The 18,125-nt window shown below is 36.9% G+C and overlaps 1 protein-coding gene across 5 annotated transcripts in view; it reads left to right on the top strand.

Moving 5' to 3' along the window:
• LOC101094152 (membrane cofactor protein) overlaps nt 1–18,125 on the top strand; it is a 55,721-nt gene that overhangs the window by 11,753 nt on the left and 25,843 nt on the right. For 3 of the 5 annotated variants that reach the window (XM_023247355.2, XM_045048885.1, XM_023247354.2), the window contains 4 exons: nt 738–823; nt 1,634–1,831; nt 10,318–10,500; nt 13,089–13,136. In XM_023247355.2, the coding sequence (XP_023103123.2) occupies nt 738–823; nt 1,634–1,831; nt 10,318–10,500; nt 13,089–13,136 (515 nt within the window). Of the gene's footprint in view, nt 1–737; nt 824–1,633; nt 1,832–10,317; nt 10,501–13,088; nt 13,183–18,125 lie in introns of all 5 variants that reach the window. The other 2 variants (XM_045048884.1, XM_045048886.1) reach the window with 2 other exon arrangements.

The following is an 18,125-nucleotide window of genomic DNA, read 5'->3' as shown; positions in this document are numbered from 1 at the left end:
AAACACAATGTATACAGAGAGGTGTCAAAGCAAAATAATTAATGAGAAGTAGCAAATAAATAAAATTATTCATGATTGTTACAAAAAAGTCAAGCAGAAGAGAGTACTGTGAATTTAAATCATGAGAGAAAATTTCATTATGTAGTATTCCTGAGCTATTCCCAGAAAATATTCTTACCTAAAAGTATTAAAGGGGCTGAAAACTACCCAGCACTCACTATGTACCAGATGCTAACTCATCTAATCCTTAAAACAATCCCCATGGAAAATTTACTATTATCCCCTTTTCATAGATGAGGAATCTGAGCAAGAGAAACATTAAAGGACTTGCCTGGGCTCAAACAGAAAGTGAGTCATGGAACTGGGACTCAGATCCAGGCAGGCAAGCTCTAGGGCCTACTGTCTCTACTCCATTGCTTTTACTGAGAAGAATGGAGTGAGCACAGACATAGAAATGGATGTGTAATGTGGTTGCTGGAGATGACAGAGAGACCAGACTGACAGGTACGACAGAGTTACTTCAAAATCTTCTGGCTCTTGGTCAGTGAGCATTCACCTGTGGAAACTCTATTTCATTAAGTGCAGACATGGTTAGCGCTTTCACGGTATAATGTTGTTTAAGAAACTTCTCCCTCAGACTACTGTAGTGCAGAAATGCAACAGTATTGAAATTTTCATTATTATGCACATCTTGTTAACTAATAGAGAAAACAGTAAGTTTTTCTTTTCTCATTTAGTTATTACTTAGTTGGGCAACAAGTTATAGTTTGTAACCTTCGTGGAAATGACGTGTATTGGAGTGATAACCCCCCACAATGTAAAAGTAAGTAAATTTTCAGTTTAGAATTTAGACTAGCAAGCCTCAGTCTTTTTTGACCTCATATCCCCTTTAAGCTTTTAAATTGTCAAAGATCCCAAAGAGATTTTTTTTTTATGTGGGCTGTGTTTATTGATATTCATTATATTGGAAGAAAAACTGAGAAGTTAGGAAAATAATTATATATTCATTCCTGTTTAAGAACAGTAAGCTCAATACATGTTAATGTATGTAGCATATTTTTATGAAAAATAATTTTCTGAAACAAAGGCTGAAAATAATGCCTTTTTTTTTTTACATTTTTGCAAATCTCTTTAATATCTGGCTTACAGAAGGACATCTGGATTCAGTCTGTTGTGAAAGCTCACAATTTGTAGCTTGGAAAATTTCACCATACATTCATAAGGATGTAAATAAAGACAATATCTTGGTATTATTGTGAATCACCCATTTAGCAAATGGGTATATTTAAATATTATAAAGAATTTCTCAAATAGCAGTGAATTTTATATTTAATCACAAGCATTTTTTCTCATTACATTTTCAGTAATGAGACTAGAACGAAACTTAGCATGGCCTTCTAAAGTAATAATAGGTTTTTCATAGAGGTATTTGAGAAAAAGAGTTTTGTTCTGAAAGTTCATTTGTATATGGCTTGAATTGGGGATAATAATACATTTTCTCATAGAAGCCTAAATAAACAGCTTGTAGAAATCATGTTAATGAATTTACTGAAGGCAGTTCATAGTACTTTACAATGCTATCTTGACACTTTTCCTTTGGCCCTGTCTTGCCTCTTTGTATTTCCTTTTTAAGAGATTTACTGTCAACCGCCTGCAAAAATAAATAACGGAAAATACAGCAATAGCCACAGAACTATATTCGAATATAATGAATTAATAACTTACAGTTGTAATCCTTCACAAGGATCAGACGAATTTTCACTTGTTGGAGACAGCAAACTTATTTGTGTTGGGAATAACAAGTGGAGTAGTGACCCTCCTCAGTGTAAAGGTAATGATGTTTCCATTTATTTCCTTCTTCATTTGTTAATTGTAAGTTTGGAAACAGTTTGTAAATGGTTTTATCTGTAAGTAAAGAAAACAGTCATATGTGCTTCCTCCTCCTGTTAAATTGACTCCCAACGTAGATTAATATAGAGAAAGTCAAATCAGTTTTACAGAGCCACCCACCCCCCATTTCACACGCTCTCAGAATTCTAGTTCACATGTTGTGAACCACTGCGTATATGGCATGAGTTAGGAATTTTTGGCTTGAAAGAACTCAAAAATTCAACATATACTGTCTTAAAAATAAGAAATCTTTTCTTATATTACAAGGTGTCTGAGAGTTCTGGCTGGACAGTAAATTATAAAAGACTAACCCTCTCACAGCCAAGATTGATAAGCTCTGTACAAAACATATTTAAAAAACGGGATCGCCTGGGTGGCTCAGTCGGTTGAGCACCGACTTCAGCTCAGGTCATGATGTCACGGTCCGTGGGTTCGAGCCCTGCATCAGGCTCTGTGCTGACAGCTCAGAGCCTGGAGACTGCTTTGGATTCTGTGTCTCCCTCTCTCTCTGCCCCTCCCCCACTCATGCTTTGTCTCCCTCTGTCTCAAAAATAAATAAACATTAAAAAAAATTAAAATAACTAAAATAAAAAACAATGATTAAGACACTGGAGAACGATCAAAAGCAGGGGGTCACTGGAGAGGATTTGACTCTTGGAAGAAAGGGACCACTGAATAATAGCAAAATATTTACTGTTTTCGAGTGCACATGGAGCATTCTCTAAAATGAGCAAGATAATTTTTAACAAATTTCAAAAAATTGATATGATTCCAAGTACATTACCTGATTACAGTGGAATGAATGTAGAAATCAAAACAGGTTAATAACCTAGAACTCTTCAAATATTTGAAAATTATGCAAGATACTGCTAACGAACCCATGAATCAAAGAAGAATTCATAAGGCAATTTAGAAAGTGTTTTGAATTGAATAAATTGGATAAAAAGGAAAATACAGCATATCAAAATATCAAAAACATTGCTTAGAGGAAAATTCATGACATGAAATAGTTAATGTTAGAAAAAAAGAAAAGTCTCAATAACCTGTGCTTCTAAAAAAAAAAAATTAAGCTCTAAACAAGGAGACAGAAAGAGATAATATTTTTAGAAATAAATCAATGAAATTGAAAAGAGAAAATTACTGAAACCAGCACCTGGTTTGGGGGGAAAACCAATAAAGTAGATAAAGTTATAGCCAGACTGAAAGAAAAAAAAGAAGATACTTATTATTAACATCAAAAATGAAAAAAAAAGGGGCGCCTGGGTGGCTCAGTCAGTTAAGCGGCCGACTTCAGCTCAGGTCATGATCTCGCGGTCCGTGAGTTCAAGCCCCGCGTTGGGCTCTGTGCTGACAGCTCAGAGCCTGGAGCCTGTTTCAGATTCTGTGTCTCCCTCTCTCTGACCCTTCCCCATTCATGCTCTGTCTCTCTCTGTCTAAAAATAAATAAATGTTAAAAAAAAAAAATTTTTTTTTAAATGAAAAAAAAATACCAAATATCCTACAGATGTTTAAGGGATAATAGGGCAATATTATGCAAACAAATTTGTGTTTATAAATTTGACAACATATGTATGAAATTGACAAATTCCTTCAAAGACACAAAATACCAACCCAAACTTATTCAAAGATGTACAGGGGCGCCTGGGTCGCGCAGTCGGTTAAGCGTCCGACTTCAGCCAGGTCACGATCTCGCGGTCCGGGAGTTCGAGCCCCGCATCAGGCTCTGGGCTGATGGCTCAGAGCCTGGAGCCTGTTTCCGATTCTGTGTCTCCCTCTCTCTCTGCCCCTCCCCCGTTCATGCTCTGTCTCTCTCTGTCCCAAAAATAAAATAAAAAACGTTGAAAAAAAAAAAAAACAAAAAACAAAGATGTACATAAGCTGAATAATTGTCTCCTTCTTCTCCTCCCCCTCTTCCTCCTCCTCCTTTTGCTTTTTTAAGTAAGTTCTATGCCTAATATGGGGTTTGAACTCACAACCCTGAGATCAAGAGTCACATGCTATACCCACTAAGCCAGCTAGGCACCTCTGAATAGTCTTATATCTATTAAAGAAATAGAACTTACAGTTAAAAACCTTCCTAAAGGGGTGCCTGGGTGGCTCAGTCAGTTGAGCATGGGATTTGGTCTCAGGTCATGATCTTGCAGTTTGTGAATTTGAGCCCCAGGTCGGGCTCTGTACTGATAGCTTACAGCCTGGAGCCTGCTTCTGATTCTGTGTCTTCCTCTCTCTCTCCCTTCCCCACTTTTGCTCTCCCCCCCACCTCAAAAATAAGTAAACATTTTAAAAAACCAAAAAACTTCCCACAGTGAGAACTGCAGGCCCACATGGCCTCCCTGGGGAATTCTAGCAAACATTTCAGGAATAAATAATAGTACCTTCATGCAAGCTTTGCAAGACATATAAGAGGAGAGGGACACCTGGGTGGCTCAGTCAGTTGCATCCAACTCTTGGTTTCAGCTCGGGTCATGATCTCATGGTTCCTGAGTTTGAGCCCGATGTCAGGCTCTGTGCTGACAGTGAGGAGCCTGCCTTGGATTCTCTCTCTCTCCCTCTGTCTCCTTCTCTGTCCCTCTCTGTCCTTCTCTCCCTGCTCCTTCTACATGCTTTCTCTCTCAAAAATAAAAACAATAATGAAAAAAATTTAAAGACATGTAAGAGAAAGGAATATTTCTCAACTCATTTCATGAGGACAGCATTACCCTGATGCCAAAACTGGACAAAAACATTGCAAGAAAATTACAAACAATATCTTTAGTGACCATAGAACCAAAACTTCTCAACAAAATGTAACAAAGCAAATCCTGCCATGTATAACAATAATAATACATCACAACAAAGTAAAATTTATCCCATAAATGCAAGATTCGTTCAGATTCAAAGATTAATCAGTATACTAGATGAGGAGACTATAAATTTAAAAAAGTGAAACTTTGAATAGATATTTAAAAAAAGCACTTCACAGAATTCATCATCTTTTTCAGGATAAAATTTCTCAACAAAGTGGGAATAGAAAGGAAGTAACTACTTCATTCTGATAAAAGCCATCAACAAAAATCTCAGAGCTAACATTATACTTAATGTTAAGACTAATTTCCCCCCAAGCAGGAACAAGAGAAGGAAATCCACTCCCACTACTCTCCAGCGTTGTACAAGAGGTCTTAGCTACTATAACAAGGCAAGAGAAAGAATTAGACATACACATTGCAAAGTAAGAAATATAGTCTCTAATCACTTACGACTTGGTTGTATACAATATTCCAATAACTGAAGTTTTAACAAGGTTTCAAAATATAAGATCAGCATATGGAAGACAGTTATATGTCTATATACTAGGAATAAGCCATTAGAAATTGAAATTTTAATCAAGAAAACTAAAAGGCAAACAACAGAATGGGAAAAGATATTTGCAAATGACCTATCGGGTAAAGGGCTAGTATCCAAAATCTGTAAAGAACTCACCAAACTCCACACCCGAAAAACAAATAATCCAGTGAAGAATTGGGCGAAAGACATGAATAGACACTTTTCCAAAGAAGACATCCAGATGGCCAAGAGATACATGAAAACATGCTCAACATCACTTGTCATTGGAGAAATACAAATTAAAACCACATTGAGATACCACATCACACCGGTCAGAGTGGCTAAAATGAACAAATCAGGAGACTACAGATGCTGGCAAGGATGTGGAGAAACGGGAATCCTCATGCACTGTTGGTGGGAATGCAAACTGGTGCAGCCACTCTGGAAAACAGTGTGGAAGTTCCTCAAAAAATTAAAAAAAGATCTACCCAATGATCCAGCAATAGCACTACTAGGAATTTACCCAAGGGATACAGGAGTGCTGATGCATAGGGGCACGTGTACCTCAATGTTTATAGCAATGCTCTTAACAATGGCCAAATTATGGAAAGAGCCTATTGTCCCACCAACAGAAGAATAGACTAAAAAGATGTGGTTTCCTATATACAATGGAATGCTACTTGGCAATGAGAAAGAATGAAATCATGCCATTTGAGCAACGTGGATGGAACTGGAAGATATTATGCTAAGTGCAATACGTCAGTCAGAGAAGGACAGATATCATATGTTTTCACTCATATTTGGATATTGAGAAACTTAGCAGAAGGCCACGGGGGAAGGGAAGGGAGAAAAAAAATAGTTACAGAGAGGGAGGGAGGCAAACCACAAGAGACTCTTAAATACAGAGAAAAAACTGAGGTGGATGGGGGGGGGTGGGGGAAAGGGGAAAATGGGTGACGGGCATTGAGGAGAGGGCCCTTGCTGGGATGAGCACTGGGTGTGGTATGTAAGCCAATTTGACAATAAGTTATATTCATAAAAAAAAGAAATTGAAATTTTAAGAAGCATTTACAGTAGTTCCAAAATATGAAATTCTTGAGTATAAAGCTAACAATATATGTGAAAGATATTAATGCTAAAACCTACTCAACACTAATAATGGAAACTAAAGAAATCTTTAATCAATGAAGGGATATACACTAGGTATGGTTTGGAGGATTGAATGTAATAGTCAAGCCTCTCTAATTTATCTAAACTCAGCACAATCCCAACAAAAATCCTAGCAGAACCTTTTTTTAATGGTTATTTGTTCTTGAGAGACAGAGAGACAGAGCATGAGTGAGGGAGGGGCAGAGAGAGAGAGAGAGAGAGACAGAATCCAAAACAGACTCCAGGCTCTGAGCTCTCAGCACAGAGTCCTTCGCGGGGCTCAAACCCACAAGCCATGAGACCATGACCTGAGTCGAAGCTGGACACCCAACTGACTGAGCTCCCCAGGTGATCCCAGCAGAACCTTTTGTATAAATTAAACTGATTCGGAAATTTATGTGGAAAGACAGAATATCTAGAATAGTGAAAATAGTTTTGAAAAAAATTAGAAGATTCGCTCTACCGGACGTTAAGACTTAGTATAAAGCACACTTAAGGCATATAATCAAAACAATGTGGTATAGGTAAAGGGATAGCCATATAGAGCAATGGAATAGAGTACTACATCCAGAATTAGATACCTGCCAATATGTCCAGTGGGTTTTCTTCAGGTGTACGGGTATACAAACAGTTCAGTGGAAAATGATATTTTCAACAAACGGTACAACACAATCGGATATCCAGGTGCCAAAAAAAGGGAACCTTCATCGATGTTAGAACCATAGGCAAACATTTATTCAAAATGAATCATAGAGATCCAATAATTCCACTACTGCATATTTATCCACGATGAAAACACTAATTTGAAAAGATATATGCACTCCTGTGTTTATTGCAGCATTATTTAGAATAGTCAAGCTATAGAAGCAACCTGAGTATCCATCAAGAGATGAATGGCTAAAGAAGATGTAATGTATGCGCACGCGCGCGCGCGCACACACACACACACACACACACACACACACACACAGAAATATTACACGGCTATAAAAAGGATGAGATGAGAACTTGCCACTTGCAACACGAATGGACCTAGAAACTTTATGCTAAGTGAAATAAGTTAGACTGAGAAAGACAAATGCCATATGATTGCATTCACGTGTGGAATTTAAGAAACAAAACAGATGAACATAGGGAAAGGGAAGGAAAAATAAGATTAAAACAGAGAGGGAGGCAAACCATAAGAGCCTCTTAAATACGGAGAACAAACTGAGGGTTGCTGGAGGGGAGGGTGGTGGGGGAGGGGAGGGTGGTGGGGGATGCACTAAATGGGTGATGGGCATTAAGGTGGGCACTTTTGCGGATGAGCACTGGGTGTTATGTGTGATGACTCACTACATTCTGCCTCTGACCACAATACTGCACTGTATGTTAACTAACTTGAATTTAAATAAATAAATTTAAAAATATATAAAAAAGGAAAAAACTAAAAATGACTTCTATTTCCTTGGATAATGAATTCTACATGCTGAGCTGTGATGTGTAATTCTCATGCTAAAAAAATAAAAGAGCAATTAAAATTAAAAAATTAGGGGCGCCTGGGTGGCTCAGTCGGTTAAGCAGCCGATTTCAGCTCAGGTCATGATCTCACAGTCCGTGGGTTCGAGCCCCGCGTCGGGCTCTGTGCTGACAGCTCAGAGCCTGGAGCCTGTTTCAGATTCTGTGTCTCCCTCTCTCTGACCCTCCCCTGTTCATGCTGTCTCTCCCTCTCTCAAAAATAAATAAAACGTTAAAAAAAATTAAAAAATAAAATAAAATTAAATTAAATTAAAAAATTAAAAATAAATAAACTTTGGGAAAAAATGGATCATAGAATTACACGTAAAACCTAAAACCGTAAGATTTTTGCAAGAGAACATACAAAATACTTGTGACCTAGCCAAAAATTTCTTAAATACCACCCATAAAGTGTGTGATCCTTTAAAGAAAAAAACTTGGATGTTCCAAATTCGAGACTTCTGGTCTGCAAAAAAAGTGTTAAAGGAATGGGGAAAAAATTAGCAATAGACTGGGAAAAAATATTAGCAAAGCATATATCAAATAATAACTTTTATCTATGATACATAAAGAATTCTCCAAGCTCGATCATAGAAAACAAGCCAATTTAAAAAAAAAATGGATAAAATATTTGAGTAGACCTATTTCAACAAACATGATATATGGAAGACAAAAAAGCACATGAAAATTTCTCAATATAATTAGTGATTACAGAGATGTAATTTAAAACCACAAAGAGATACCACTCAACACCCCTAATAAAAGAACTGAAATTGAATACAAAAAACTAACAATACCATGTACCAGCAATGATGTAAAACAATTGGAATTTTCACACATTGCTAGTAAGAATACAAAGTGGTATATGACCACTTGGAATATATTTTTACATTTTTCATAAAGCTAAACATATACTTACCATACAACTCATCAATCCAAGTAAATGAAAACATGTTCACATAGAAACCTGTGTGAGAATATTCAGCTGCCTTAGTCGTAATTGTCCCGCACCGGAGACAACCCACTAGCCCTTTAGCTGGTGAATGGCAAACCACCATGGTATGTCCATACAATGCAATTATACTCAGCAATCGAAAGGAGTGAGCTCTAACCCATGCAGCAATAGGAATGACTCTCAAATGCATGATGCTGAGTGAAATAACTCATACTCAGAGGCCGTGATCCCCTTATGACATTCTGGAAAAGCGACTCTTTAGGAATAGACAACAGACCAGTGTTTGGCTGGTTGGTGAAGGTGGTTGTGGGGGTGGGAAGGGTTGATCACAAAGAGGCATGAGGAAATGTTGGGGGGCAATGGAGCTTTTCTGTGTCTTTATTGTGGTAATTACATAATTATTTGCCTCTGTCAAACCTCATACAGCTGTCCACTTAAGAGGACAAGCTTTGCTATACGTAAATTGTGTCTAGCCAACATAACATAAAGAAAATCATTATTGCAGTTAACAGTGGTTTTGCACAACGGTGAAAAGATTAATAGATTAATTAATAAATTCTGAAATGAATCTATCAGGTCATGAGCAGTAGTTTACTTCCCAAGAGGTGGAGTAGAATGGGAAACAGGAGAGCACGCTGGTATGAGGCTGACCTGTATTTCAGGCCTGTGTGCTTATATACTGGTTTATGATGTAAAATGTGCCTTTCGATCTCTGGCTTGCAGGCCAAGATGTTTGGAAAACACTGCCCTAACTCCACTGGCCTTTCTGTTTCTTGAACATCCCATTTGTGTATGTTGTTGCTACCTGAGCACTTTCTTTTTGCATATCTTGGCATGGCTACTTGCTTTTCAACTTTTAAATCTGAACTCGAGTATTACCTTCTCAGAAAAGTCATTCCTACCTTTCTAGAAAAGCAGGGTACTGCAGCCAGTGTCAGCATGACCTTTAAAAAAAATCCCTAGAATTGATGAAGATCAAAACTTGCCTCGAATTTGTATGTGGTGGTCAGACCTTTCTCAAAAATTGTCAGTAATGGAGGGACGCCTGGGTGGCTTAGTCGGTTGAGCGTCTGACTTCAGCTCAGGTCATGATCTCACAGTTCATGAGTTCGAGCCCCACATCGGGCTCTGTGCTGATGGCTCGCAGCCTGGAGCCTGCTTTGGATTCTGTGTCTCCTTCTCTCTCTGCCCCTCCCCAACTTGTGCTCTGTCTCTCTATGTCTCTCAAAAAATAAATAAATGTAAAAAAAACTGTCAGTAATGGAAGAAAATGTAGGAAAGTCAATAAATTCTAATGACAGTCTTTCTAGGTGGAAAAAAGTTATTAGATTTCTCTAAATCCATTTCCTTGGAATTAAAATGTGCATATGTATAAAGGTTTCTTGGGTATTTTTTTTCTTTTAACACCTTGCCTTTCATTCCTTGTATGTTTCTTCCCGCTGGAAATTACTACTTGGCGCTATATTTCCTAATCCTATGTTAAAGCAGCTTTCCATTAATTCTAGAGTTTCTGTACTTTTCAGTGGTCAGATGTGAACATCCAGTACTTGTGAATGGAAGACTGGTATCAGGAGTCAGAGAAACCTATTCCTACCAAGCAGTGGTTCTATTTGAATGCCTCCCAGGTTTCTACCTTAATGGCAGCAACCCAGTGTTCTGTGGTGGGAGAAATACTTGGGAACCTGAGATGCCGACATGTATTAAAGGTACAAATGTGTTTTTTTTTCCATCTTTTTAGTTTTAATTTTTTTGACATGAAATATCAGTGAAAACGAATAATTTTTAAAAATTTAGTATTTTGTTCCATCTTGTATTTATTTACATGATGGAGATATGACATCATTCCTATGTTGTGATTTTGTAAGTTTTCATAGGGTCTTTCCATGTTATCTACATCACATACAAATTTCTCATTTAGTATTTTTATGTGTAAAAATGTATAGCAACCACTTTTATTTTTTATTTATTTATTTATTTTAATTTTTTAATGTTTATTTTTGAGAGAGAGAGAGAGAGAGAGAGATACAGAATGTGAGCAGGGTAGGAGCAGAGAGAGAGGGAATCTGAAACAGGCTCCAGGCTCTGAGCTGTCAGCATAGAGCCCGACTCGGGGCTCCAACTCACAAACCGTGAGATCATGACCTGAGCCGAAGCCGGACGCTCAACCGACTGAGCCACCCAGGCGCCCCTAGCAACCACTTTTAGAGTAGACTGAAGCATGAGAATTTTTTACATTTGTAAGTCAAGACTAAAAGAATTTTACGCACATTTATTTACACTTATAAGTCAAGAATAAAAGAATAATACTCATTTATATAAATGAAATGAAGCCAATAATTCTGAAGTCGTTGATTCTACATTATTTCGTTTTTCGGTACAGATTTCTCCCAAAATAAAACCTCTAATTTTGAGTCATTCCGATTTGTACTTTCCTGCTTATATTTTACAACAATCCTTTACATTTATGTGATTTATAGTCATTCACATTTTGAGTAGTGAAAGGGTGAAGGATGTATTTACAGCCATTTTAGTTCTATTTAGTTTTTCTAAAATTATTTGGCAGAGTCCACAGATATAAACAGGTATGTAAACTTGGGAAGGTTACATACCGTTTAAGTGGGATGCATTTAACACTTAGCATAGTGCCTGGCATATGGGGAGCTTGTAAAGGTAGCTCATATGACTTATAGCAGCACTCGAATTAGTATCAGTGAAGAGGAAGGCTTATGGCTTCTGTTTTTTAACATGTGTGTTTTCTGGGTCGACTTTGCTGTTTCTTTTTTTTTTTTTTAAAGTGATCAGTTTGCTCCCAGGGTATCTTCCTGGTCTAGGACTATGTTTCACTTGCTGGACTACAACCAGTTTAGTTTGTTGTTTTTTATGTAGCACAATTTAAACTGGGAAATACCTGCTGTCTCCAAATAAGACCTGTATGTCCTCCCCCACCCCCACCCCTTCCAACTTCATACAATTTTTCTTTTTCCCTTTACTGGGCATTTTTATTTGGCAACTGCACCTAAACTTCATAGCAACTGAAAGGCAGGAAAAATCCTTATTCATTGAAATGAAATGAAATGAAGGATTTCCTATAGGTCAGCTACTTTGTTCAAGACTTGAAAGATTATTTTTACTACGTTGGAAGGAAATATCTTCCTGATTTCAGTGCTCCTATCTTTGGCCTCTCTTTCCATCAGAAGCAAGAGACAACAGGAATAGTGGGAAGAACATTATCCTGGGCGACCTCACTAAGGTCCTAGTTTGGCTCAGCTTACTCAAGTAACCTCATTTCTGTGGACTTTAGCTTCCCGTTTTTTGAAAGTGTTGAACTCAAACACATCATGATTAATAGCTTTTAATTTGTTTGTATATTTCCTATGGCCATAGTATTTTAAAGGATTTGTGGAATTATGCATGTTAATACGGTAATTATAATATATTTTTTAAATAATTCCTGTAAACCTAGTACCTGATACCCTCCTTGTGTGCTTTAGTTGAGGGCTATGAGGTTTGGAGGGAAAGAAAATGGTTTTTTTGGTGGACTGATTTATTAAGATTGTATATGAAATTTATACTCCATGAACCATCCGTATTTACTTACATGATCCTAGTGAGTATATGCACTGTGTTGTATCCTATGTTTGTTGATATGCTCTTTTGAAAGAGTTGAACCATAAGCATTTCATAAAGGACTTATAAAACACTGATACAGTTTAGTTTTTAGAAGAAAACTTGTAAGAAAAAGCTTATAAAGAGGACAAACTACAGGGATCCTTTTTAAAAAATCAAAATCAAAACTCTCCATGGGATTGTCAATCATTTTTTTTTCATCAGAAAAAAGACTGTATCAGAAAGACTGTATCAAAAGGACCAGCAACAGATAATGGTGTTAAAGCATATCTAAATGTGCAAATATTTTTTAAGTCCAGGAAATACAAGGCAGAAGAGAAAAAGGTACACCTTCTTATGTAGTATGATACGACTTGGATGGTTTTTTTTTTTTTTAAAGATATGTGTGTTTACTCTGAACACATTATTTTTATGATTTATTATTAGTCATCTTCTAGGATTTCCATATAAAATACAAAGTTGTAGGGAACATTCTTAGTCATACATGCTTATGAACTTGTGCAAATATACATTAGACTACATTCCCAGCAGTAGAATTGCAAACTTTGGAAAGTATTTGTATTTTTCATTTTGAGAAATAATGAGTCTTTTTTGAAAATAATTCAAAATTAAATCCATAATTTTGTGTTGATAAGGCTAGTGAATTGTATCCAATTTACTTTTCCAGGTTTCAAGCCTACTCATCCAACCAAACCTCCGGTTTCAAAGTATCCAGGTTCAGTAATTCTTCCTCCTGCTTATATAGTTAACAACTTGATAAGGTGATGAGTGCCACGTTGTGTCTTGTTCTAATTTGCATTTCTTTAATTATCATCAAAGAATTTGAACTTTTTTGCCCCACTTTGATTTATCCAGGCCCTTTGCTCATTTTTTAAAAATTAGATTTCTAAAATATTTTTCTTGTTGATTTGTGAGAGTTCATTGTAAGTTAAAACACTTTTAATACGAAGTGAACATTTTTTCAGGGGCTTTGGGGCCTTATTTTCACTGGTCAGTTTCCTTTCAAGATTTTTATGGTGTACTATTGGTTATAGATGGCTTTTTGTAACATTTTGTTACATGAGTGGTAAATGGATGATATGTTTTTATAAATTTTCAAACATTGTGAAAGTATACAGAGTGAAGAATTACTTTAGTCTTTAGATACATCCTTAGATACATATAGTTGGGCATTTTTTCTTTTATCTTAAACAAAATTGACATCATCTTGTATGTAATTTTTTGAAACTTGCCCTTTTCCCATTGAATGTCTTATATTGGGGTTGTATTTAGATTTATTGTCATTCTTTCCAATGATGACTTTGAAATGTATACCGTATTTATTTATTTAAGTATTCTGTTAGTGGTCTTTTTTACATGTATAGAAATTTTACATCAATAAGTAGATGGACTGATGGACGTATCGATCTTCTCCCTAATGGCTGTGTGTGTTTTGCCTGTCTTATAAAAGCTTTAGGCTTTTCCCATGCTAAAACTTTATAAACATTTCAACCCTGTGTTCTGATTGTATTCTCTGCATTTAAATCATTGGTGCCTCTGAAATTCATTCTGACAAATGGAGTGAGATAGGTCTCCTCTCCACTCTACCCACCCCCTTGTAATGGTGAAATAGCAACATCTGTTGAAGAAGTCCTCTCTCCAACTGTTTTCCAGTCATCTTTATGTTTCCTTGAATTCTGGCCATTCTGAGTCATTTTTCCCCCACTATAATACTATGAAATGTTTTGGGTTTTTAAAAATTTTTATTTAAGTTTACTTATTTTGAGAGGGAGAGAGTGAGAGCAGAGCAGAGGAGGGGGAGAGAGAGAGGGAGAGAGAGAGAATCCCAAGCAGGCTCCTCACTGACCGCATGGAGCCCGACGTGGGGCTTGAACCTGCGAACCATGATGTCGTGACCTGAGCTGAGCCATCCAGGTGCCCCACTATAATTTGTTTTAATATCTGGCAGAACACTTCCTTTTCAGCAACATTTAGACTATTCTGTATATTAGTTTTTCTAGATAAACTTGTATTATATTTTATTACTGTTTTAACCATTTTCAGTGTACATTTCAGTGGCATAAAGTGCATCCACATTGTTTGTAACCAGCACTATCCCCCAAACTTTTTCATCATCTCAAATTGAAACCTTATACACATTGAACAATAACTCAATCCGCCCCCGCCCCCCCCCACCCCATCCCTGGTAACCATTCTGTTTTCTGTCTTTATAAATTTGACTAGTCGAGCTACCTCATAGAAGTGGAATCATTTCTGCCGTATTTCATGTAGCATAATGTTTTCAAGGTTCATCCACCTTGCAGCATGTATCAGAACTTCATTCCTTTCTATGGCTGAATAATATTCCATTGTTTTGTACATTTTGTTTGTTCATTCATCTGTTGAAAAGACACTTGCTTGGGTTTTTTCCACATTTTGGCTACTCTGAATAATGTATCTCTGAATATTGGCTTTCAAGTGTTTGAGTCCTACTTTCAATTGTGAACTTAACAATTGAAAAGTTTTAATTTTGGGCCCCTGTTTGCAATTTTGGGGTGCTATATATCTAGGAGAATTGCTGGTTATATGACAATTCGGTGTTTACTTTTTCGAGGAACAACCATACTGTCTTCCATAGTGGCTATACCATTTTACATTCCCATCAGCAACAAAAGTTCCGATTTTGTGGGGTGCCTAGGTGACTCACTCGGTTAAGCGTCCAACTCTTGGTTTCGGTTCACGTTATGATCTCAGTATCATGAGATCAGCCCTGTGTCAGGCTCCACACTGGGTATAGAGCCTGCTTGGGATTCTCTACCTCTATTGCCTGTGCTGTCTCTCTCTCTCTCAAAAAAAATTTAAATTTCTTTTTTTTGTTGTTGTTGTTTTAATTTGAAAAAGTTTCAATTTCTTGACCTCTATCAACATGTATTATTTTCTGCTTTTTGGTAATAACCATCATAATATATGTTAGGTAATATACATGAGGTATATTGTGGTTTTTACTTGCATTTCCTTAACAATTAATAATGTGTTGAGCATCTTCTTGTGTGCTTAATGGCCATTTGTATATCTTCTTTGGAGAAATGTCTATTCAAGTCCTTTGTCCATTTTTAATGGGTTGTTTTTCTGTCTTGTTTTTGAGTTTTAGGAGCTCATTTTATATTTTGGATCTCAATCCCTTATTAGATATATGATTTTCAAATGTTTTTTTTTTTTCCCGTTCTGTGGGTTGTTTTTTCACTCTATTGTTAGTGTCCTTTGATGCACAAAAGTTTTTAGTTTTTTTTTTAATGTTTATTTATTTTTGAGACAGAGAGAGACAGAGCATGAATGGGGGAGGGGCAGAGAGAGAGGGAGGCACAGAATCGGAAGCAGGCTCCAGGCTCTGAGCCATCAGCCCAGAGCCCGACGCGGGGCTCGAACTCACGAACCGTGAGATCGTGACCTGAGCTGAAGTCGGACGCTCAACCGACTGAGCCACTCAGGCGCCCCAAAAGTTTTTAGTTTTAATGTAGTCTAATTTGTTTGGTTTTTCCTTTTGTTGCCTATGCTTTTGGTGTCACATTCAATAAGACGTTACCAGATCCAACATCATGAAGCCTGAACTCTTATTTTCTTCTAAGAGTTTTATGGTTTTAGATATTTAGGGTCTTTGATCGATTTTGAATTAACTTTTGTGTTTGGTGTATGGCAAGTGTTAAAATTCATCCTTTTGTGTATGTGGATATCCAGTTTTCAAAACCATTTGTGAGAAGTTTGCTCTTTCCCTATTGAATTTTGATAGCACCCTCGTAGAGAATTATTTGACTATATATGCAAAGGTTTATTTTGTGGCCTCTCTTCTATTCCATTGGTCTGTATGTCTGTCTTTTTTTTTTTTTAATGTTTATTTACTTTTGAAAGAGAGAGAGCAGGGGAAGGGCAGAGACAAAGGGAGAGAGAAAATCCCAAGCAGGCTTCATGACATCAGCTCAGAGTCTGACATGGAGCTTGAACTCACAAACCATGAGATCATGACATGAGCTAAAATCAAGGGTCAGACCCTTACCTGACTGAGCCACCCAGGTGCCCTGCTTTATTCCAGTGCCATTCTGTTCTGATTATTGTACTTGTAGCAAGTTTTGAAATCAGGAAGTACAAGTCCTTCCAACTTTGCTCTCTCTTTTCATGATTGCTTTAACTATTCCTCGTGCCTTGAGATTCCATATGAATTTTCAAATGGATTTTTCTATTTCTGCAAAGAGCGTCATTAGGCTTTTGGTGGGTTGCACTTCATCTGTAGGTTGCTTCATATCACATTGGCATCTTAACTTTATTAGGTCCTCCATTCCATGAACACAGGATTTCTTTCCATTTACTTATGTCTTTTTAAATTTCTTACAGTGGTGTTTTATAGTTTTCAGTGTACAAATCTTTTACCTCCTTTGTGAAGTTTATTCCAAAGTCTTTTATTATTTTTTTAGAATTTTATTTAAATCCAAGTTAGTTAACTATAGTGTAATTATGGTTTCAGGAATAGAATTTCGTGATTCATCACTTACGTATAACACCTAGTGCTCATCCCATCAAGTGCCTTCCTTAGTGCCCATCACCCATTTAGCCCATCCTCCCACCAACCACCCCTCCAGCAATCCTCAGTTTGTTCTCTGTATTTAAGAGTCTCCTTATAGCAGCACTATCAACAATAGCCACATTGTTGAGTGTCCATCAACTGACGAATGGATAAAGATGTGGTTTATAGATACAGTGGATTACTACTTGGCAATGAGAAAGAATGAAATCTGGCCATTTGCAACTACATGGATGGAACTGGAAGGTATTATGCTAAGTGAAATAAGTCAGTCAGAGAAATACAGATACCATATGTTTTCCCTCATACGTGGAACTTGAGAAACTTCACAGAAGACCATGGGGGAAGGGAAGGGGAAAAAATAGTTACAAAGAGACAGGGAGGCAAACCATAAGAGACTGTTACATACAGAGAACGAACTGAGGGTTGAGGGGGAGGCAGGAGGGAGGAGGAAATGGGTAATGGGCATTAAAGAGGGCACTTGTTAAGATGAGCACTGGGTGTTGTATGTAAGCAAGAAATCATGAGAATCTACTCCCCAAACCAAGAGCACACTGTATGCACTGTATGTTAGCTAACTTGACAATAAATTATTTTTAGAAAAATAAACAAACATTTTTTAAAAAGGGTCTCTTATGGTTTGCCTCCCTCTCTGTTTTTCTTACTTTTCCTTCTCTTCCCCTATGTTCATCTGTTTTGCTTCTTAAATTCCACAAATGAGTGAAATAATATATTTGTCTTTCTCCAACTGACTTATTTTGCTTCGCACGTATTGGATGTATTCGTTCTAGTTCCATCCACATTGTTGCAAAGGGCAGGGTGTCATTGTTTTAAATCACTGAGTAATATTCCATTTTAAATATATTCCTTATCTTCTTTATCTATTCATCAGTCAATGGGCATCTTTCCATAATTTCGTTATTGTCAATAGTGCTTCCATAAACATCGGGGTGCGTGTGCCCCTTTGAATCAGCATTTTTTATGCTCTGGATAAATATCTAGTAGTGCAATTGTCAGGTCATAGGGTAGCTCCTTTTCATTCAATTGTAAATGGAATTGTTTTCTTAATTTCCTTTTTACATTGCTTACTGTTAGTGTGTAGAAACACAATTGATTTTTTAAATTTATTTATTATTATTATTTTTTTTAAAT

This window comes from Felis catus, chromosome F1 (genome assembly GCF_018350175.1).
Source record: "Felis catus isolate Fca126 chromosome F1, F.catus_Fca126_mat1.0, whole genome shotgun sequence".
In the NCBI taxonomy this organism is placed as follows: domain Eukaryota; kingdom Metazoa; phylum Chordata; class Mammalia; order Carnivora; family Felidae; genus Felis; species Felis catus.
Note: the sequence above shows the minus strand (reverse complement) of the source record. Positions and strands in the feature narration are given on the sequence as shown.